The 22,230-nt window shown below is 33.0% G+C and overlaps 3 protein-coding genes across 3 annotated transcripts in view; 2 read left to right on the top strand and 1 right to left on the bottom strand.

The window, feature by feature from the left end:
- LOC120772934 overlaps positions 1-21,774 on the bottom strand; it is a 46,648-nt gene extending 24,874 nt beyond the window's left edge. Inside the window, exon 1 of the mRNA XM_040101833.1 lies at positions 21,644-21,774. Within this exon, the coding sequence (XP_039957767.1) occupies positions 21,644-21,721 (78 nt within the window). The 5' untranslated portion in view covers positions 21,722-21,774. The remainder of the gene's footprint in view (positions 1-21,643) is intronic.
- On the top strand, positions 277-2,048 carry LOC120772936. Its single transcript, XM_040101840.1, has 4 exons — positions 277-633; positions 705-1,198; positions 1,274-1,640; positions 1,709-2,048. The coding sequence occupies exons 1-4, from the start codon at positions 360-362 to the stop codon at positions 1,894-1,896; spliced, it is 1,323 nt and encodes a 440-aa protein (XP_039957774.1). The 5' UTR covers positions 277-359; the 3' UTR covers positions 1,897-2,048.
- Positions 6,309-7,976, top strand: LOC120772937. Its single transcript, XM_040101841.1, has 4 exons — positions 6,309-6,649; positions 6,718-7,208; positions 7,277-7,643; positions 7,717-7,976. Exons 1-4 carry the CDS (start codon positions 6,382-6,384, stop codon positions 7,902-7,904), a joined length of 1,314 nt encoding a protein of 437 aa, XP_039957775.1. The 5' UTR covers positions 6,309-6,381; the 3' UTR covers positions 7,905-7,976.
- Positions 21,775-22,230: the final 456 nt, after the last annotated feature.

The raw sequence follows: 22,230 nt of genomic DNA on the forward strand, positions 1-22,230 counted from the left end.
CTAAGGTTATTATAATAATAGAGTTAAGAGACCCCAATTCCAGTAAATCTTAATGCATACATATGTACATACATAAACTAGTCTCTCATACACTCATTCATACAAGAATGTAATCGCGGTAAATTTATCTCTTAAATAAATTAATTTAAAACAAAGCTCTTCCAAAATTTCAAACTTTCTAACTGACATGCATAATTACGAAACATTATCACAAAATTTTTGTTATTAAAGCTACGGCAAAGCTCTTTTCGAATAGTTATACTCCGTACAGCGATCGGTTTAGACGTGTTGCGCACACATTGTATTCTTTAAAGCTCTCTTAGTCAAATTAAGTGAAAATTGTTGTGTGAAAAAGCAAGATGTCAGCAACCATAGAAGTGTGTACAAATGGGACTGCGGAAACCATTAAAAGCGCAACGGAAACTACTAACAATGGTGCTGCAGCCAATGGCGCACCGAATGCTAAGGGTGAAGTTCCCGAATGGCTGAAAAAAGATCTATTTGTAGATCTGCTGCAGAAAAACGTACCAAATTTTAAGAGCATTAAAAATTTCACTGCCAAAGTTTCGGAAGGCGCTGGCGAAAATTACGCCACACTCTTGGTCTCGGTGAATTTAGGCGCAGAGCTTGAAGGCAAGTAAAAATGAATTGCACTACTTGTGGGAGCATATAAAATTGCAAAAGTTTATTTCTTCGTATTTTAGATGGAAAAATAGGAAATTTCTCATATATGATCAAACTGCCCATCGACGCGGTGCAGGAACTAATGGCGAATAGTCATAATATATTTGATACAGAAAATGTCATGTATAAAGACGTGATACCGGAAATGGAGCAAATGTATAGAGATGCGGGTGTTGACGTGAAATTCGGAACAAAATATTACGACATAAAAACGCCATCCAAATATGGTGTTATACTCATGGAGGATTTACGTCCCCATGGTTTCAAAAATGTCAACCGTCTTGAGGGTTTCGACATGGAACACACCAAGGCCGCATTGAAAAAGTTGGCACAATGGCACGCCGCATCAGCGGTGCGTGTTGAAACCAAAGGGCAATATCCGAAAATAGTTTCTGATGGACCATTTAATGAGGACTTCTTAAAAATGATGGAAGAGATGGGTGAATCAATGTCTGCATTGTATATGGAATGTGTGCGCACGTATGAGGGCCATGAAGAGTACTACGATAGTTTGGTATGTGCCGAGGCTTTAGTTTTATGTAAAGGAAGTGTGTCATTTTTTCGTTGTTCTATTTCGTTTTTATTTTAGAAACGAAACCGTGAGAACTTTGCGGAACAATTTCGTCCGCTGCTGAAAATCGATCCAAATGAGTTCAATGTTTTAAATCATGGAGACTTTTGGGCCAACAATGTTATGTTCCAATATGATGACGCGGGCAAACTTAAGGAAACTTATTTCGTTGACTTTCAGATGACGCGTTATGGTCCACCGATAAATGATCTGTATACTTTGCTGATATCGTCAACGAACCTGGATGTGAAACTAAAGCATTTCGATTATTTTATTAAATACTATCATGATAATTTGATTGAGTACTTGATATTACTGAAATATCCCAAAAAACTACCCACACTTAAAGAAATCCATATAGCCATGCTCAAATATGGCACTTTCGGTGAGTAGAAAGTGAAATATCAAATGAGCTTTATTATCTTTATAACATTCTTTGTTTTTTCTTCACAGCTGTGAACACAGTTATTGGTCATTTGTCCATCGTGCTGCTCGAGCCAAATGAGACAGCTAGTATAGCCAATATAATCGGCGATTCAGAAGATAGCATTGCTCTGAAAAAAGCGATGTATACAAATTCACGTTATCGGAAACACGTTGAGGCATTATTTCCTTGGCTTTATCATCGTGGCGCGTTTTAGTGACTAATAGAACGTGTGAATACCCATAATATATATTTAATTTTAATTGAAATAAATGTACATGAATAAAAATTGTTAAGTCTAATTGATTTTTAATTGGCAAATTTCTCTGGTCCAATGAACAAAGCTACTGTGAAAACACTTTATGGAAATATGAGAGATACAATAAAAAAAATATATATAATAATTTCGATCTTATGATCTCACAGTTCTATGATCCTAAATTTTACTCAATATTTAAGTAGTAGTGTTATTCAGTATTCATATCAATTTTAAAATAACTTTTTGTGAAATTTTTACTAACGGTATCGCTGTTTCTTGACATTTTAGTGTGGGAAATGGAGAGGTTGTTTTGGAAATGGATGAAATGTGTTATAGAAACTATAGCTGCTAGGTTTTCTTATATCTGCAGATGGTCTCTTATTCATGAAAGCCAAGTTTAAGAAATCAAGTATATCTTGGAATAAAATCTTACATTAAATGAATTTATGTACCGAAACTAAAACAGCTGAGTCACTCCTCTTTTTCACTTTCACAAACAGATACTTTGCTTATCTACCTTGATTCCGTCACAATCCTTTGCCACTATTTAAGAATACATTACAATTTCATCTACTCATTAGCAAGGGGTTCCATAATCATTGAATGTTTATCTTTATGCTTTCTGAATAATTTGCAAAATAATCTTTATATTGTATAACAGAAGATGTGTGATTAGATAAGCTTCTATGTACGTATATTCCTTTTATGCGGCTAGTTTTTACAACCAGCATAAAAATTTGGGGTGCGTCACGGTGATGCTAACTAATTTTGCAATATTTATATTTTTGTTTGACCAAAATCTAATCTTATCGCAATTGATTAACTGATAAAATTTCAATTTCATTGGTTGCTGTCAATATTTGATACCGCTGTTCTTAAAATATTTCGCTACCGTGATTTTGAAAAAGTTTTGTGTACATATGTATGTACATACATATATGTACATACATATGTACATACTTGGCTAAGTGCGCCGTCTTTAAACACGTTTTTCGCGAAACTGTATTTTTGAAGTCGGTTGACAAGTTTTTTCGAGAACTACTCAACCGATCTTCATGAAATTTTATACAGCTCTTTGAGTTACAAAAAATGTCGCAAAATTCAAATTTTTTTGTAGAAATGTCTGTCAAAACTCCAATTTTCAGTTGTTTTTCCTTCGTCCAAGTTCTAAGTTGAGGTTTTAACAAAAACATGTATTTTGCAGTTTAGATGATCCTATAAAGAGTTATCTTGCCAACGCGGGTGAATCTATTTTCCGAGAGGTCACCGGAAATGGCGTCGCAATGGCCGAGGCTAAAATATTTTTTTCCAAAAATTTCAGAATTTCTTTGTTAATAGTGTAGGTTTGTAACAATAAAAAATTCTAATAAAATATTTAAATTTTTATATGAGAGTTGTATTGACTTTTGACATAGAGATAGAAAATATCCTATGTCCGTCTCCTGGTTCTAAGTTAGCACCCCACCTATTTTCAGTCAAATCGGTTCAGACGTTCTGGAGTTATAAATAGAATAACTAACACGACTTTCTTTTATAACATAAATTAAAACATATGTCTTTGGGATGTGCTGGAGTAAAGTAAACTCTATAAGCTAATAGTTTTAATAACACAAATCATGTATATTCACCTTCTCCACTTCCGTCAATAAAATGTCAAGAAAGCTTGAAACCGTTAATAAAACAAATCACAAAAAATTATTTTAAACTTAATATCGTTATTACCGTTTTTATTTATTTTTATTGTGTCTTTTATATGTTCATAAAGTGTTTTCCACTCTCTTCATTAGACCAATCTCAATTTCAATTTAGGAAATCAGTTAGATTCGACAATTTTTCTTCATGTACAAATACATTTAATTCAATAAAAATTAAATATGTGCTACAGATGTGACTACATAAATTTCTTTTAGGACCGAATTATTGTACCTTAGTCACGAAAAAGCGCCACGACGATAAAGCCAAGGAAGTAGTGCCTCAATGTGTTTCCGATAACGTGAATTTGTGTACATCACCTTTTTCAGAGCCATGCGATCTTCTGTATTGCCCATTAAATTGTTTGCATTAGCTGCTTCATTTGGTTCGAGCAGTACGATGGACAAGTGACCAACAACTGTGTTCACAACTGTGAAAGAAAAACAAAGAATATTATAAAGAAAATAAAGCTCATTTGATATTTCACTTTCTACTCACCGAAAGTGCCATATTTGAGCATGGCTATATGGATTTCTTTAAGGGTGGGTAATTTTTTGGGATATTTCAGTAATTTCAAGTACTCAATCAAATTATCATGATACTATTTAATAAAATAATCGAAATGCTTTAGTTTCACATCCAGGTTCGTTGACGATAGCAGCAAAGTATACAGATCATTTATCGGTGGACCATAACGCGTCAACTGAAAGTCAACGAAATAAGTTTCCTTAAGTTTGCCCGCGTCATCATATTGGAACATAACATTGTTGGCCCAAAAGTCATCATGATTTAAAACGTTGAACTCATTTGGATCGATTTTCAGCAGCGGACGGAATTCTTCGGCAAGTTCTCACGGTTTCGTTTCTAAAATAAAAACGAAATAGAACAACGAAAAAATGACACACTTCCTTTACATAAGACTAAAGCCTCGGCACATACCAAACTATCGTAGTACTCTTCATGACCCTCATACGTGCGCACACATGCCATATACAATGCGGTCGTGGATTCACTCATCTTTTCCATCATTTTTAACATGTCCTCCGTATATACCCCATCAGAAACTACTTTCGGATATTGTCCTTTGGTTTCAACACGCACCGCTGAGGCGGCGTGCCATTGTGCCAACTTTTTCAATGAGGCCTTGGTGTGTTCCATGTCGAAACGCTCAAGACGGTTAACATTTTGGAAGCCATAAGGACGTAAATAAAAAAAGTACAACACCATATTTGGATGGCGTTTTTATGTCGTAACATTTTTTCCGAATTTCACGTCAACACCCGCATCTCTATGCATTTGCTCCATTTCCGTTATCACGTCTTTATACATGACACTTTCCGTTTCAAATATATTATGACTATTCGCCATTAGTTCCTGCACCGAGGCGATGGGCAGTTTGATCATATATGAGAAATTTTGTGTTTCTCCATCTAAACTTTTGCAATTTTATATGCTCCCACAAGTAGTGCAATTCATTTTTACTTGCCTTCAAGCTCTGCGTCTAAATTCACCGAGACTAAGAGTGTGGCGTAATTTTCGCCAGCGCCTTCCGGCACTGTGGCAGTGAAATTTTTAATGCTCTTAAAACTTGGTACGTTTTTTTGCAGCAGATCTACAAATAGATTCTCTTTCAGCCATTCAGGGACTTGACTCTCAGCATTAGGTGCACCATTGGCTGCAGCACCATTATTAGTAGTTTCCGTTGCGGTTTTAATGGTTTCCGCAGTACCATTTGTACACACTTCTGTTGTCGCTGACATCTTGCTTTTGTAAGTTTATGCTTTTTTCACTCAACAATTTTCACTTAATTTGACTAAGAGAGCTTTAAAGAATACAATGTGTGCGCAACACATCCAAACCGATCGCTTACGGAGTATAACTATTCGAAAAGAGCTTAGCCGAAGCCTAAATAACGTAAATTGTGTGATGATGTTTCGTAGTTGATTTAACTCTTTATAGGTGTATGCATGGATGTCATTCAGAAAGTTTGATATTCTCGAAGAGCTTTTTTTAAATTGATTTATTACGGAGATAAACTGACCGCTATGAATATTTCGTTACTCATTCAACGTCTATTGTAGGTACACATGCACTAAGATTACGTGGAATGACTTGCATGTTCAGTTCGTTGAGCTAATAGACTTCCTAAAACGGGCCTTTGAACTAAGTTGAAAGCTGAATAATACTCTTACCAGGCATTTAAAGAGTTTGCGCATACATTTTAAAAATAAAAAACATATGTCTATATGTTTCTGATATTGTTAGGTCCCTTAGAATGCTATAAAAGCAATTAGAGGTTGCCTACCATCTGAAGCTAATACCGTCGAAATCGCAAGTGGTCATTTTCGTGCGAATTCGTGCGGTAAGTGTGCCACAAGTGTTTTATGGAGTAATTTTATGGTTGCTTATCACTCCATTACGCACACTATGTACGTTGTTTCCTTTTCAATAATGCCTAAAGCTCGGTACAAGAATAAATCAATAAATAGTTGTTGCACTTGAGAGAAGTTCTCTGCAACGGCACATCAGTTCATAAAGCTTTACCAAAATTTCACCCATTCTCAATCTATGCACACACTATGTTCATATATACATAGATAAGTATAAACAATTGATGCAGCGGCCGTATATAAATGCAAGCGCAACGCGTTTTTAGAATAGTTCTAAAGAGAGTGCCGATCGCGGCGGTTAAAATTTGTTATTATTTTTTGTTTGCTTTGTGAAAATAGCATAGAAAAATAACCTAAAAAGATGTCTACGACAGCTGTTGTGAATGGTAAACAACAAACAAATGAGCTTAAAAGCGCGCCGAACGCGAGTAAGACAGAGGCCAATGAGGCGCCAAATCCCGCGCGTCAAATCCCCGAGTGGCTGAAAGCGGAACTATTTGTAGATCTGCTGCAGAAAAACATACCGAATTTTAAGTGCGTTAAAAATTTCACAGTGCGACCGGCACAAGCTGCTGGCGAAAACTATGCCACACTCATGGGCTTAGTGAATATTGACGTGGAACTGAAGTGTAAGTGAATAATAAATTAATCTTTGTTAAAAAATTGAAAAGAAAAAAAATATTTTTGGTTTCTCCAGATGGTGATTCAAAGCAGGTATCATATATGATTAAGCTACCCATCGAATCCATGCAAAAAATCTTTGCCGGTCATAATATATTTGATACGGAACGCACCATGTACAGTGATGTGATACCGGAGTTGGAGCAAATGTATGGTGAAGTGGGTGTTGAGGTGAAGTTCTCACCACAATATTATGATATAGATACACCATCCGAATTCGGTGTTATACTTATGGAGGATTTACGTCCGCGTGGTTTCAAAAATGCCAACCGCTTTCAGGGTTTCGACATTGAACACACCAAGGCCACATTGAAAAAGTTGGCACAATGGCATGCCGCCACAGCAGTGCGTGTTGAGACCAAAGGCAAATATCCAGAAATTGTGACTGTGGGCATGTACAGCGAAGGGCTCATTGATGTAATGGAAAATATGGATAAAACTGCGCCAAATGTATTCTATGACAGTGTGCCCTTATATGAAGGCAGTGAGTTGTATATGGATAGTTTGGTAAATATCACAACTTATGAAACATAAATTATGCATATAACTACTTATTATTCTTATCTTGTTGTTAGGAAAAAAATCGTCGGAACTTTTTCAATGACTTCCGCTCAGTAATGAAAGCTGATCCGAATGAATTTAATGTTTTGAATCATGGTGATTTCTGGGCCAACAACATTATGTTTCAATATGATGCTTTCGGTAAAATTAAGGAAACATATTTCGTCGATTTTCAGTGCGAACGTTATGGTTCACCGGTGAATGATTTGTACTGTTTCCTTATATCTTCCATTAGTCTTGATGTGAAGTTGAAACACTTCGATTACTTTATTAAGTACTATCATGACAATTTGATTGAGTGCTTGAAACTGCTAAAATATCCAAAGCAATTGCCAACCTTGAAGGATATCCATATAGCGCTTTATAAGTATGGCACGTGGGGTGAGTGAGCAATTGAGATTTAAGTTAGTTTCACGTAATATAATACCAAACTTAAAACATTTTTGCTTTTCAGGTCTATATGAGCTTATGGGTCATATGTCCATTGTGCTTGTCGATCCGTCGGAAGCTGCTGATGTTAGCAATTTAATGGGTAATACGCCTGAGGCTGAAGAGTTTAAAAAGTCCATGTACAGAAATGAACGATTTCGTAAACACGCCGAAGCCATATTGCCGTGGCTTTATAATCGTGGTGTGTTTTAGTGTTAAATCGTCGGCCAGTTATTGTTTATAATACATGTACATATATGTTACTTTTTTTTAAAAATATTTAGTGGTAATAAATATTATATAATGATACAATTGCGCTTTTTGCTGGGACATTTAAACTTTCAGTTTACAAAAACTAATCTGAAGATGATAAAAAACGTGTATACAAAATCGTGTCACAAGTTTTTTTTCAAGTTTATAAAAGGCACATGAGAAAACACAAAGATCTAGATTAATAGCAAAATTCCGTTTTGTTTGAAGAATTTGAAAAAAATCATTCCGATAAAAAATTTATCAATTTTGTTTGTTCTGTTTTGATACAAAAGGTTATGAAAGACACTTGCTGATGTCTTTTTAATCTTAAAGAACACTTTGAGAATGCGAAAACCTGTTGGTACTTATCAACGTTCAGCAGCCTTAAAAGCATGTTTAGGATAAACTACAAAACCTAAGGCTCTTCTTGTTTTACATACGTATCGATCAACTTGTGATATCTCCGTGATCCTCAGGAAATCCTCTAATAATCCACCCTATTAGTTTTTGTACTCTCGCAACAAAGTTGCTAAAGAGAGTATTATAGTTTTGTTCACATAACGGTTGTTTGTAAGTCCTAAAACTAAAAGAGTCAGGTATAGGGTTATATATACCAAAGTGATCAGGGTGACGAGTAGAGTTGAAATCCGGATGTCTAAATCTGTCCGTCCGTGCAAGCTGTAACTTGAGTAAAAAATTGAGATATCATGATGAAACTTAACACGTATTTCTTGGCTCCATAAGAAGGTTAAGTTCGAAGATGGGCAAAATCGGCCCACTGCCACGCCCACAAAATGGCGGAAACCGAAAACCTATAAAGTGTCATAACTAAGCCATAAATAAAGATATTAAAGTGAAATTTGGCACAAAGGATCGCATTGGGGGGGGTCATATTTGGACGTAATTTTTTTGAAAAAGCTTTTTGTAGAGTCCAAATTTTATAAATATTTAATGAATCATATTGCCGGTCGAAAAGCCGGATACCTTTCGTGTTCAAGCTTCTTTGCTATGCCGATTTTGAAAACCTGTTACCATTGTTAACAGTTTAAAATCAAAAGAAACATTTAAAAGTAAAGGATTTGCGCAATAATTATATTTTGTTTACGAAAGTTTAAAGGTTAATCTACTAAAAATATTTGTACGTATTTTCCAACACAAAAATAACCAAAATTATCGATAATTTATTGAAGTGTTCCTTTCAAAGCCAAATAGCGAGTTGTTATCAATTGATGATGTAGATAATAACAAATTTCTTCTGCACCATTTATAATGGGTGATCCAAGTAGAGGTAATTTTTTCAATACCTATTTTTGAGAAATCGCTCTTGAGTGCTGTCAAGGTGTTATATAATTTTTGTTCAGTAGTTATTGACATTGATTGACATGATTTTTATTTGAAAGACTTACGCCCGAATAACGTTTTTAGATCGTTCAACTTTATTACGAAAATTCTTGTTCTGTAAAGAATGTGTTGGATTTATTGAGAGCACACTTCGGGTACCAAATAATTTCACGTTTTGGTTCGGTCGATTGGCCACCAAGAGCGTGCGATATCACACCGTTAGACTATTTTCTGTCGGGATATGTAAAACCTAAAGTCAATGCGGATATTCTCGCTTCGATTTAGGCCTTGAAGAAAAACACCCCGCCTGTCATGCGCCAGTTGCCGGTCAACGGATGGACTGACTAAGACGTAGTCGCGGTCAACATTTATAAGAGATAATCTTCAAGAAATAAATGCCAAAGAATGTTCTTTCGAATAATAATAAACAGTCCCCATTAAATTTGAATTTTCTGTGTGTCTTTAAAAAAGTAGCGAACCTCGAAAAGGATCACCCTTTACCATATACTCAAAAGTGAGTCATTGTTCAAGAAAGTTTGGACTATATCACACGCGCGTGAATTATAAAAATATTTTTGTTTAATGCGTTTTATGTTTCTATTTCATGTTTTTGATTTATTTGTTTCTAATTTTGGGTTTTGTTTTGTTTCTGTTTTCTTTGCTTCCTGTGATAACGAAAACATTATCTTACCTGGGTTAATTACTTGATAATAGTTGCAAAGCAAAATGACGCAGAACTTCTGATAGCCAAATTACCTGCTGGTTTCAGCTATAAACTAAGTTTGTAAATATTAAACGTAGTTAAGGGACTTGTTACGGTGTGACACTGCGACCTCTGACTAAAAATAAATATCCCAGCAGCTTTTCAAAAACTAATTTTTTAGAGATTGTTTTATGACGATGCAATATTAATAACAGCAAAGACCTTATCTTATTGATAATTGTTACGTTGTTCTCAAGTTATCGAGCAATCAGTACACATGCGACTAATACGAAATATATGTATGCATGTATATTGGTTTTATTATCACAAGCCGTTTTGTGGTCAGGTGCTTTTGCCCTCTCTCAGTCAACCGCCAAGAATAGGCATGTCATGGCCTAGAAATATTGACGTTGACGTTAATCAATTCTGAATAATAATAATATTAAATACTTAACTCTTTTTTCAGCTATTTCGAATATAAAAAAAATTAATAGACACTAAAATTCAATTGAAGTTTATTTTCCGAAGTGGTTCAACTATAAAATTAGATATTTTTCTAAACTATTTTTCATGCATCCCTTGCTCAAGCGTATGCTAACATTTCCATCAAACAATTTAGCAACGGTGCACTTAAAGGCAGCTTTAATTTCTTTACACCCTTAAATAAATCGGTTAGTCAAGTATGTAAATTTTTGCGTTCCTTTATTCTACTCTCTTATTTGTACAATAACTTGTTTCCTGTAACAAATCTTAATGACTGGTTTGCAGCGTCTTTCATATAAATGTTACTTAAGCCACTCTGTTGGTTTCCTAAATAAAGTTCAATCCTTCTTACTTTCTGGGAAGACACGTCTACAGCTGGTTTGCTGTTGTTGAAAGGATAATAAAAAGAAAGTCGACACTCCACTTTCGAACAATTATTATTTGCTTTTCTCATAAGAAAGAAAAAGTAAAGAAGGAAGAACAGTTCACAAAGCGAATTCGTTCTGCAACTAATTAAGTTTTTATATAATCTCTTTTGTGTAAATTTAATTTTTATTGTGTCCTGTTTTTCAGGTATTTTTGTGGCTGTACTAATTGTGGGGTCAGGCAATTTCACGGTTCATAATAGTTAATGTAAGAAATATTACAAAAATTTGAAAAATTGTTGCTAGAGAAGAAATGCATATAAGCGTGTTTGATTTTTATAGTTAGCCACCACCATATCTATGTCATATTTGTGAAGAAACCATGAACAAGAGTAGATTTAATAGTGAAGAACTATATTTCTTGATAAAAAAATATTTTTTTCTCCCTCTATTATTAACTTATGTATATTATACATTAGGGTGATTCAAAAAAAAATTTTTTTTTTTTCAATTGATACTCGCAAAAATAGGTTCCTAGACATCTCTAAGAAAGCCTCTCCAAATATGAGTTTTTAATTGTAACGGGAAGGTCCTCCGCCTAACGGTTTTCTATTTTTTCTTATTATCGATAGAAAAATTTATATCTCGCTTCCAACTACTTGAAAAAATACCTTGTTAATTAGGTTTTGTAGAAAATTGAATGCTGTAAAATATGGTCTCTTATGATTTTTTCATAAACCCAACCGTTTAAAAGATATTAACGGTTGAAATTTGACTATTTTTTGATCCACCTTAATATGCATTGATGTTTGACGATGAATATCTCGTAAACGCTTAACTTAATCGAAATATCATAGTAGACCATTTTTATAGAGCAGAAAATTTCCTACAAAACTATGTGTTTCATCATTCATAATAATTTTTTTTCATTGAGTTATAAAATTAATAAGAAATAAAGAATTTTTTCAAAAATAGTCAAATTTCAACCGTTAATATCTTTCAAACGGTTGGGTTTACGAAAAAATCATAAGATACCATATTTTAGAGCATTCAATTTCCTACAAAATCTAAGGAACAAGATATTTTTTCAAGTAGTTGGAAGCGAGATATAAATTTTTCTATCGATAATAAGAAAAAATAGAAAACCGTTAGGCGGAGGACCTTCCCGTTACAATTAAAAACTCATATTTGGAGAGGCTTTCTTAGAGGTGTCTAGGAACCTATTTTTGCGAGTACCAATTGAAAAAAAAAAATTTGAATCGCCCTATTATACATAGCTGGTAGACACATTTAGTTTCATTCGTATAGGAAACATATACATTAAAATCAAGCTATTTAACTTAGATGATATACTTATATGTATGTGATATAAACTTAACTAAAATAGCTTAATTTAATATAATGGATCAATGAGAAAAAAGTCAACCAAAAAGTCTGATTCTGCTTTTTGACATTTTTATACTCTCGCAACAAAGTTGCTAAGGAGAGTATTATAGTTTTGTTCACATAACGGTTGTTTGTAAGTCCTATAACTAAAAGAGTCAGATATAGGGTTATATATACCAAAGTGATCAGGGTGATGAGGAGAGTTGAAATCCGGATGTCTGTCTGTCCGTCCGTCTGTCCGTCCGTGCAAGCTGTAACTTGAGTAAAAATTGAGATATCATGATGAACACGTATTTCTTGGCTCCATAAGAAGGTTAAGTTCGAAGATGGGCAAAATCGGCCCACTGCCACGCCCGCAAAATGGCGAAAACCGAAAACCTATAAAGTGTCATAACTAAGCCATAAATAAAGATATTAAAATGAAATTTGGCACAAAGGATCGCATTAGGGAGAGGAATATTTGGACGCAATTTTTTTGGAAAAGTGGGCGTGGCCCCGCCCCCTCCTAAGTTTTTTGTACATATGTATCTCGGAAACTACTATAGCTATGTCAACCAAACTCAATAGAGTCGTTTCCTTCAGGCATTTCCATATACAGTTCAAAAATGGAAGAAATCGGATAATAACCACGCCCACCTCCCATACAAAGGCTATGTTGAAAATCACTAAAAGTGCGTTAACGGACTAACAAAAACGTCAGAAACACAAAATTTTGCGGAAGAAATTGCAGAAGGAAGCTGCACCCAGGCGTTTTTTAAAAATTGGAAATGGGCGTGGCCTCGCCCACTTATGGACCGAAAACCATATCTCAGGAACTACTCGACTGATTTTAATGAAATTCGGTATATAATATTTTCTTAACACCCTGATGACATGTACAAAATATAGGTGAAATCGGTTCACAACCACGCCTTCTTCCAATATAACAATATTTTGAATTCCATCTGATGCCTTTTCTGTATAATACGAGTACATACATTAGGAACCAATGATGATAGCGGAATGAAACTTTACAAAAATACGGTATTTGAAAAATATGTAAATGACGTATAATGAAATCTCGATTATCACTTTATCATGCGAGAGTATAAAATGTTCGGTGACACCCGAACTTAGCCCTTCCTTACTTGTTTTTTTAAGAAGTTATCGGTAAATAATCAGCCATAGGCATTGAGGTCGACATATTCGATATCTGGTGACTTGAAGTGTTATAATCTTATTTTTAGACGTATATGTAGTTAGATTGCATATCTTAAATAAGCTTTGCGTTCTTATGTCGTTAACAATATTGACTCTAGATTTACATATATACTGTAAAGTAAAAGAGTCATTTGGAATATAAATTTGAGATATACTTGTATGAGGGATTTCAAGCTGTAAGATACCATTGTCAATGTACTAAAATGTAGCACAGGATTTGGTGTAAATTGTTTAAGAACTTGCTGAGACATAATGTTTCAACTGACTGTGGTCAGTGCCACACCCATTGTCTAATTTTTATATCGGCTCCTACGAAACACTTACTTAACATCTCGTTTGTGAAATTGAAAGCTAATAGTTTTTAACATAACCACTATATGGTGAGTAAGCGTGTTCATTATTTGATTTTACACATCTTTACACTGTCACCAGTGTGACATTATAAAAATCGATTTTTTCGATATTTTATATATTCATAAATATCATATGAAATCGGTAAGGTCGTTTCTTGAATATTTTTTGACTGACAGCGTTCTAAAGAGCGACCGCTTGCAAGTCTAAATCGATTAGTTGAAGCTTTAAACGCGTGTTTCAAAATTGCTGACGTCATAACTCAACAAGAAATTGCCCGATCGACTTCAAATTGGAACTGAGTATTCTTGAATATATTTACTATACAATGACGTACTATCTTTTTGCTTGGTTGGAAATTGTCAATTTGGCATCATTAAAAAACGACCACTTTTTTACATAAAAAGCAACATTTTTTTCTGAAATACGCCATTTTGTTAATTTTAATACTATGTGCAAAGAACTTCGAAACATTCGAATGAGTACTTTCTTTTAAAAAAATTCACGAAAATCGCCTACTATACTTCTTCATGGGTTATACTACTATGACTCCTTAAAAGTTAAGAGGTGCCACAAATAAAGATTTGTACTGATTAAGGTAAGGTTACGTGGGTTTTGAAATTTCAATTTCAAATTTAATTGTCTTTAAATACTATGATATGTATATTTCGAATATTTTCTGAAAGTAGGAAATAGAACGTTTGAAAAGCAGGCCGTCAGGTTCATGTTCAAAGTCGGTGGCCACGATTTCTCGGAAACTAGTGAAACGATCATATTGAAATTTTTCACAGTTTCACTAAAGACCTCGTGATTGATCGAAGGAGTTTTTTTTTTCGATAAAACTAATTTTTTCACGCAATTTGGTGTTAAAGTAGAATTAAGATCATGCTGTTTTGTATGCGACTTTGCCAAAAATTAATTTTATTTTTTGTAATCCTTTGATTAGTCGCGTCCTATACTAATCTATTAACAGATGATATTTGGTTTTTCATTTTTAGACGAATTTTAGATGCCTCCGGAAACCAGCTGTCAATGGCTGAATTTCCAAAAATTCTTTATGAAAAGCTCACAAAATACTGTTAAAAGGATGCTCTTTGTATATGTTCAAAAGGAAATTAATTCCTTTGTTATATTATTTGTCTTTTTTTGTTATATGAATAAAATAAAAATAAAATTGGCGAAAATAGGCATTTTTCGGCTGCAAAAGCCCACGTTACGCCTTACTGTATTACAAAGTAAATATTCTATAGTCAAATTAATACTTTTTTTGAGAAATCATATAAAGTTCTGATGAAAATAACAGACTGACAATTTTTGCGGTCGGAGATTAAAGGTGAAAAAATATTTTTTTCGATTAAACCAAAATTTTCTAAAAAACAAAAAATACTGTTTTGTCATTATAATACATTTAATGTGTCTAATACTGTAAATATATACCTCAATAACGGTAATCATACTCTCTAAAGTACCTTAACTTTTGTATAGTATACATTTAGGCGTTCAACTTTGTTATCGAAAGGTCAAAATGCTTAATTGTAAAAGCCAGCAAATCGTAAAGTTTATTTAGCATTTAGTAAAATTGAAGTTCAAATATCGCGTGGTCTATAAAAATCACCATTTACAGTTACGTCGAATTTAGTTGCTAAGTTCAAGTGAGGGCAAGCACGTACAGGCAACGACGCACTCAAAGTGTAAAGAAGTGAAATTAATTTTCCAACTTCCAAAAAAAAAATATTAAAAAATACACTTGTAATCTTACACACTTTGTTCACATATCATGTATTATTATCAGCAAATTACATACAATAACAAAAATATTTGTATTAATTAAAGAGTTGCGATTATTTGTAAAAAATGTTACGTATGCGCTATTTGTACCGTTAGATAATAGTTATGCGAGCAAAATTTCGCACATTTTTTTAACAACAATAACAAGCGCGTAGAAAATGAAAAAAAAGTAAGAAAAGTGCCGCATTACAATTAAATGAGTTTAACCTGCTCACGCACAACTTTCGGTACGGTGAAGCGAACGCAACATAAAACATAATAAAACATGCGAAGTAGCGGCAATCGTCTATTAATGGCATTCTTACATACAGCAATAATGAAAATAATTAAAATAGATATGCGTGTATTTATTTAATTTACGGAATTATTTTGTTGTATTTTTCATTTGGCAAACATGTGTAAATATTGTGAGCGAAAACGGTAGCGCCGCACTTCAATGAATTCGTATAATTGGTGGAGTTTAAATCCGAATGATTGGTCATGCGAAGTTTTGTTGTGCCACAGTGGGTTTGAGTGGTATAATTTTTGGCAAAAATTGTAAAATTTTTTAATTTTTTATGCTTAAATAAATGCAGAGAGTTTAACAGAAACTTCAAATTGTTCGCCTTTAAAAATTTCGGAAAGTATAGATATTTGAGAATATTCGAAATTTTGAAGTTTGCGTGTATTTTGCATATCAGTGTAGAAGCCTTTGAAAATGATAAGAAATTAAAGAAATTCAAAGCAGGTTAAAACCTATTGCGGGGGTATTTTTTCCATTTTCGAATAAAGTTGTATGTATATATTTTTTATACCATAAAAATATAGAGATTTCAACAAACATAAAGTCTGAGGACCTTTAAAAAAATGTGATATTTTGAGGTGAGAATTTTTGACTGAAAATTAAGGTTTTATTCGATTTTAAGTCGAAATAAGAGTATCTCCTGCTTAATATTTTAAAAGAAAGAAAATACAAGGTGTGTTCCAATGTAAACAGGAGTTTAAAAAAGAAAAACAGAACAATTGTCTTTTTGAATTGAAATCCAATTTTAAAACAAAATTTAATGTTGGTTCTTTGTTCGAAGTTCATTTTCGCACCGATAAGACAAACATACTGACACTTAAAACGCAATAACTTCACTTCTAATCGATGAAATGTCATGAAATTCTCACTGGACAATCGATAAAGATAGCAGATTCTAAGGCACCAGTCGACATATAGATGGCGCCACCATGGGCGCTAGATTCAAAAGGTCCTGTTTACTTTAGAAAGCACGTTGTATAATTTATTTGAAACCAAGAGTGTAACACCAAATTTCGTGAGGAATTTATATTCGTATCAAATAAAAATAAAAAAACCTGAAAACTGGGATAATTGAAATTTTTCATATAAATTTTGAAATTATGTAAAAAAAGCGTTGGTACAAAAGTTGTAGATCTTTTCATTGACAACAATTTTGTCATATCACTTTTTCTATTGAACTTGTAGTTTTGCCGGAAATCGTGTTAACCGGTTTTTGACACCTTAAAATTCAACCACGCCCCTCACCTTCCTCTTCGATGACCTCAGATCGCTGGCAAATTACAGCGCAGTGTTGTCAAGGCGGCACAAGTGTACAATAGATAGTCCATTGCTTGCCTGGTTGCCTACTTTAAACATTTCCTGTTGTCTTCTCGATCTGTCAGCCTCATCCTGCGGGCGTGTGTCGCCACTACACACTGACCAGTTAGTATTCGCATTATGTTTCTACAGTCTCTTCTATCGAGTGCAATCGAAATTTTGTTTACTTCCGATCTACCGTTTTGCCCATGTCTTTTGCAGTTTTGCAACCAGCTAGCTCGTTCCATCTGATGATAGAATGATTTTCTTGTCATTCTTCTGTCAAGACCGTCGTATAGAAAATAGATGTGATTGCCAATGTTAATCACGTTTTCGGATGACAGCATTCTTGGCAATGTCGTCCACTATTTATTGCCCCTGATGCTTTTGTGGCCTGACACTCAGTAGAAGTGAAGTTGCTTACTTTTGGGAACACTTTCCACTGCCGCACTGCTTCCCAAGACACTTCTGGCCGATATGCGATACGAGGTTACTGCCTTGATATAATTATCAGGTAATGATCAAAGGAACTAGATTTTTAAACCTTTCTTAATCTACTTTAAAGTGTAAATTTGTTTACTAAAATAACAAAACTTTTTTATAAGGTCACCAAAAACATTTGTTTTGCAAACTTTTATTTACTTTTGTCAAGTTTGGAAGTATTTTCTATCGCTAAGGTAACGACCGAATTAATATAACATTTTTTGCAAAATCTCTTTACCTCGTTATGGGATATTTTTGAATCGATTTAAACGTTAAACTTCAAACCTTCGAGCCTTTACTAACTAATTAGAGAAAAATTATATACAAATAATTTATCGTACAGTGAAGTTAATTCTTATTTGTTAATTTTAACTTAAAAAAATTGTATTTTATACAGTTTAATATTTTTGTTTTAATAAAAAATGTATATATATGCTCTTAAAATAATGACAATACTTAATAATGAATTGTTTCTTATTTATTTTATATGTAATTATTTTTTAAGCATTCATTTTACCACTACCATCCCACTGTGCCTTATTGCATGTCACTTAGGGAAAGTGTTTGTTGCTCACATACATAAATACGCCATTCATTAACGATTGATTGTTACAAACATTTACAGTTATTTGAAAAAAAAAATATTAGTTGAAAATATTTGCAGTTATTTTCGATTGGGAAAATCTCAAATAATTTGCTGCTAGAGTTTTGGCTATAATATGGGAGAAGGAGATAAGAAAATACAATATTACTGCTGTTCAACATGCCAACAACTAGAAACGCTTGTTTCGATCTAAAATAAATATAATAAAATTATCTTCATTTTCATCACTTCAATTACTTACTCAAATTTGTACTTATTTATTATAAAAAAGAAACGCGCAAATTTCATTTGGTGTTTGGAACATTTCAATGTTGCATGTTGCTGTTGCATGCGTGAAAACCGCACATAAATTAGTTGCTTATTAAATTTCAATGTGAAAATGTGAAACGAAAGCGAAATCAATAACAAATTTCATAAATCATAAAACTTTCTTTACCAAGCCAGCTGATTATATAAGCAATAACAATGCGGCTATTGAGTAAATAACTGATATATGGTTGTAAATAAACGATTTTTAAGCCGATTTTCAATAGCACACTGAACGTATTTATGCGCATATATGTATAAGCACAAGTATATACATATGTACAATGTACATATTTACAATGAAGACTTGTAAATATACATATTTATATGTAGTTCATTCGCTTTGAAACGAAAAAATTTTAAGAGTAATTAACGGCCTTGCAATCAGACCAAAGCGCAGCGGCAGGGAAAATTTATTGATATTAATTCGGCTTTCAAGAGATTTTCGCTGGTTTTTGTATAAGAGCTCGAATTTTCGTTTATTCAAACGGAAATGTAAATTTGCTATTGACTATTAAGTCATAGAATTTAATTAGTTAATATTAATAAAAAAAAAAATCATAGCCCAGAAATGAAAATGAAATTCATCTTTAAAAATGCCAAAAATTCAAAGAAACCATAATTTGTTGTATTCCAAAGCTAAAGCTAAAATAACAAAAATCTAATGAAAATTAATTTACTTGTGCTCCGAGCTCGGGAAGCGGAAATTGAGGCGCGCGGTTAACATTTTTAGGCTCAGAAACAGTTTAACCTGATTTCAGGCAAATTTTCAAGTCCTTTGGAAAAAAGTTATAATGCAAAATTGTTGGTAATGAAAAGAACTTCAATTTTTGTATCAATACTTTTTTCTACATAGCCTCAAAATTTATGCGAAAAATTCAAATATCACAGTTTTTGGGATTTTTATTTTTATCTTGTACAAATAAAAGTTTTTCATGAAATTTGGTTTCACTTAGCTTCTTCTTTTGCTTCTTGTCTTGTCACAAACACACTGTATTCTTTGCCATCTAAAATATTATGAAGGCGACCTTATTTCAGCTTAGAATTGAAAAAGATTTTACTTTTTGAATAAAAATTCTCATCAATTTGTCGGTTTTTTTTTAAGTTAATGCACTTTTTGTTTGTAGAAGTCCCTATTTTCTTATAGTATATTCTTCTTCTTCTCTATTGGCGTATACAGACATTTGAGCCATGTTTAGAAGTTCACGCAAGTGAGGAAAGTTCTATGATATGTGGCCAGAAACGATTATTTTACATCAAAACATCCGTTTGAGGACGAGCTAAAGTGAGAAGGGTTGTGCGCCGGCTTTAGGCATCGCCACATAAAAAGCTGGAAAAAACAGCCTCGAACCTCGGATTACGGTTTAAGGGCATGCAACTGGAATGTCCGGTCCCTTAATTGGGAAGGTTCCTCTAAACAGCTGCTACAATGAAATAAAAAAAAAACGCTTCCAATACCGTAAAAAATATTTCAGTATTGAAGTATATAAATAAAATAAATATATGTATTATTTTCCCCAAAAATACATTTGTCGAAAAAAGTAGATTTGCACTCATTGCATTCTCCTCATATCTGTTTGACAACCTCATAAAATAACTAAAAGGTTCAATAACTGTTGCGTGCGCCACCAACCTACCAACCCGACGCCATTTCGAGAATGTATATTTCGTGATGTCAAATGCCTATACAAAAATATTCCCACCCTAAAGGGAAATAGATTTGACAGAATGTTGGCAATGACTATTGCTTTTGGGATGTGACGATTACAGTGTTGACCAAGGAGTAAAACAAAATAATTTAAAGGAATATTCTCCTCAATCTTGGAAGAGATGAAATCTTTTGAGACTCAATTTAACTGCAGTGTTGATCCAGTGGTAAGAAAATATTCTATAGAAATATTCGCTAAAATCACGTCGGCGATAAAATTCCTTCAGACTGAACTTCTTGCTTAAAATCTGTGACGAAATATTTTTTTTTACATTTATCCGAAGACTCCAGCAGCCAATTTGCTATCTTTCAAAGAGTTATAATACATATTTCTCCAGTTAATAATAAAAAAAAGATATATTATAAGCAACTGTCTTGACATTTAAGTTTCTTTGTTTGGTTTAAAAACAATTTTTTCAGGATTCCTTCCTGAAACCAATGGGATAGTTAAAAGGTACAAATAAAATTTGAAAACTTGCAGATGTAATAAAAAAAAACAGATGACATACTTTTTTGTATAAAATTAAAACTTAAAGCGCTTAGAAGATTGCTTGAAGATTTCTGAGGAGATTTTGAAATTAAAAAAAAATAATTTTTATTTTAAACTATTCGATTTTAAGGTAATCAATTTTCAGACTGAGTTTGGCTAATTGGTCGGAACAATTATAAAGATTATTAGAAAATTTATTAAAAACGAAAATTTATTAATAAATTTTTCAAACAATTTGGAGAATTCGAATTCGAAAATTTTTAAATAAATTTATTAATAAAATTGTCGAATAATTTGAAGAGGTCAGCATAGTTTAGATTGTTCCGGTCTGTAAGCCAAACATATGTAGTTAGACATTTTAGGCCCTTAAAAATGCACCAGCGAATTGAAAATATATATTTCATATAGTCTTTAATTTATGTATAGATATAGTCTTTAATATGAGAGATATATTTGCACTACAGTGCATTTTGAGGCAGAAAATCTTTAAGACAATAACTATACATCAAAGATAGAAAATGAAGATGCTATTTCTTTTAATTTTCATTTTTGGCTTTCAAAATATTTTAAAACATATTAAGGTGAGTAAAAAACACGAATATTCTTTTTCGTTTGGTGCTCTGACAAAATAGTTCCTTAGACAACTCAACGAAAATCTCCGAATCGGAGTAACTTCCCGTTAAAATTAAGACCTCATAATTGGAGAGGTCCTCTTAAAGGTGTCCAAGAATCTATTTTAACGAAAAAAATATTTTTTTTTACCCACCCTAATATTTATATGCGCATATAGACGTTTTAAAATGCATTAAATCATAATAAAATCAAAATGTCTTAAAAACAGTTTTTAAACCGAAAACTGAATTATATGTATAATATTTGCCTTTCTCATTTCATTTACAGTTAATTTACTCACCATTGAAGCGGATTTTTGTTTCGCAAATGCGCGATGATGCGCCGAAATCGGCTCGCTAACCACGCTGCCAGCATCCATATTTATTATCGCGTACAGTCGTTAATGTTCACAAGTTTTGTATTGAAACATAACTGAAAACATAAGAAAAATTGGTGAGTACAATTTACAAATAAATTGAAGTTTCAGAAACCAAAAAAATAAAAATAAATAAAAAAATAAAAATAAATAAAAAATATATAAAAAAATAATAATAATAATAAATGTGTAGAAACCACACAGAGAAACCTTTAAAAAAAAGTAATAATAATAAATGTGTAGAAACCACATAGAGAAACCTTATAATTAAATCAAAAGCATTTATTATTATTTTTTTAATAAACACTTTTCCCAAATAGCAAAAAAATTATTATAAATATATGCATAACTAGTGCACAAGTAGTGAACAGCATGCAACCGCATAACATTTCTATTTGCATTTATTTCGATTCAGTTCCCTCCGAATATGCAAATGCGCTTGCACCTCCCCAAAAATGCATTGCTACCCCTTGTAACTGTAATACTTTTGCCGCCGCATGAAATTTGAACGC

Source organism: Bactrocera tryoni, chromosome 3, assembly GCF_016617805.1.
Source record: "Bactrocera tryoni isolate S06 chromosome 3, CSIRO_BtryS06_freeze2, whole genome shotgun sequence".
Lineage (NCBI taxonomy): Eukaryota > Metazoa > Arthropoda > Insecta > Diptera > Tephritidae > Bactrocera > Bactrocera tryoni.

Bases quoted from the DNA above. Each gene is read 5' to 3' on its own strand.
- LOC120772936 (XM_040101840.1), top strand. From the start codon at position 360: ATGTCAGCAACCATAGAAGTGTGTACAAATGGGACTGCGGAAACCATT. The intron at 1,199-1,273 runs GTATGTGCCGAG...TTTTTATTTTAG, and splicing joins AAGAGTACTACGATAGTTTG to AAACGAAACCGTGAGAACTT. The intron at 1,641-1,708 runs GTGAGTAGAAAG...TTTTCTTCACAG, and splicing joins GCTCAAATATGGCACTTTCG to CTGTGAACACAGTTATTGGT.
- LOC120772937 (XM_040101841.1), top strand. From the start codon at position 6,382: ATGTCTACGACAGCTGTTGTGAATGGTAAACAACAAACAAATGAGCTT. The intron at 6,650-6,717 runs GTAAGTGAATAA...TGGTTTCTCCAG, and splicing joins TATTGACGTGGAACTGAAGT to ATGGTGATTCAAAGCAGGTA. The intron at 7,209-7,276 runs GTAAATATCACA...TCTTGTTGTTAG, and splicing joins AGTTGTATATGGATAGTTTG to GAAAAAAATCGTCGGAACTT.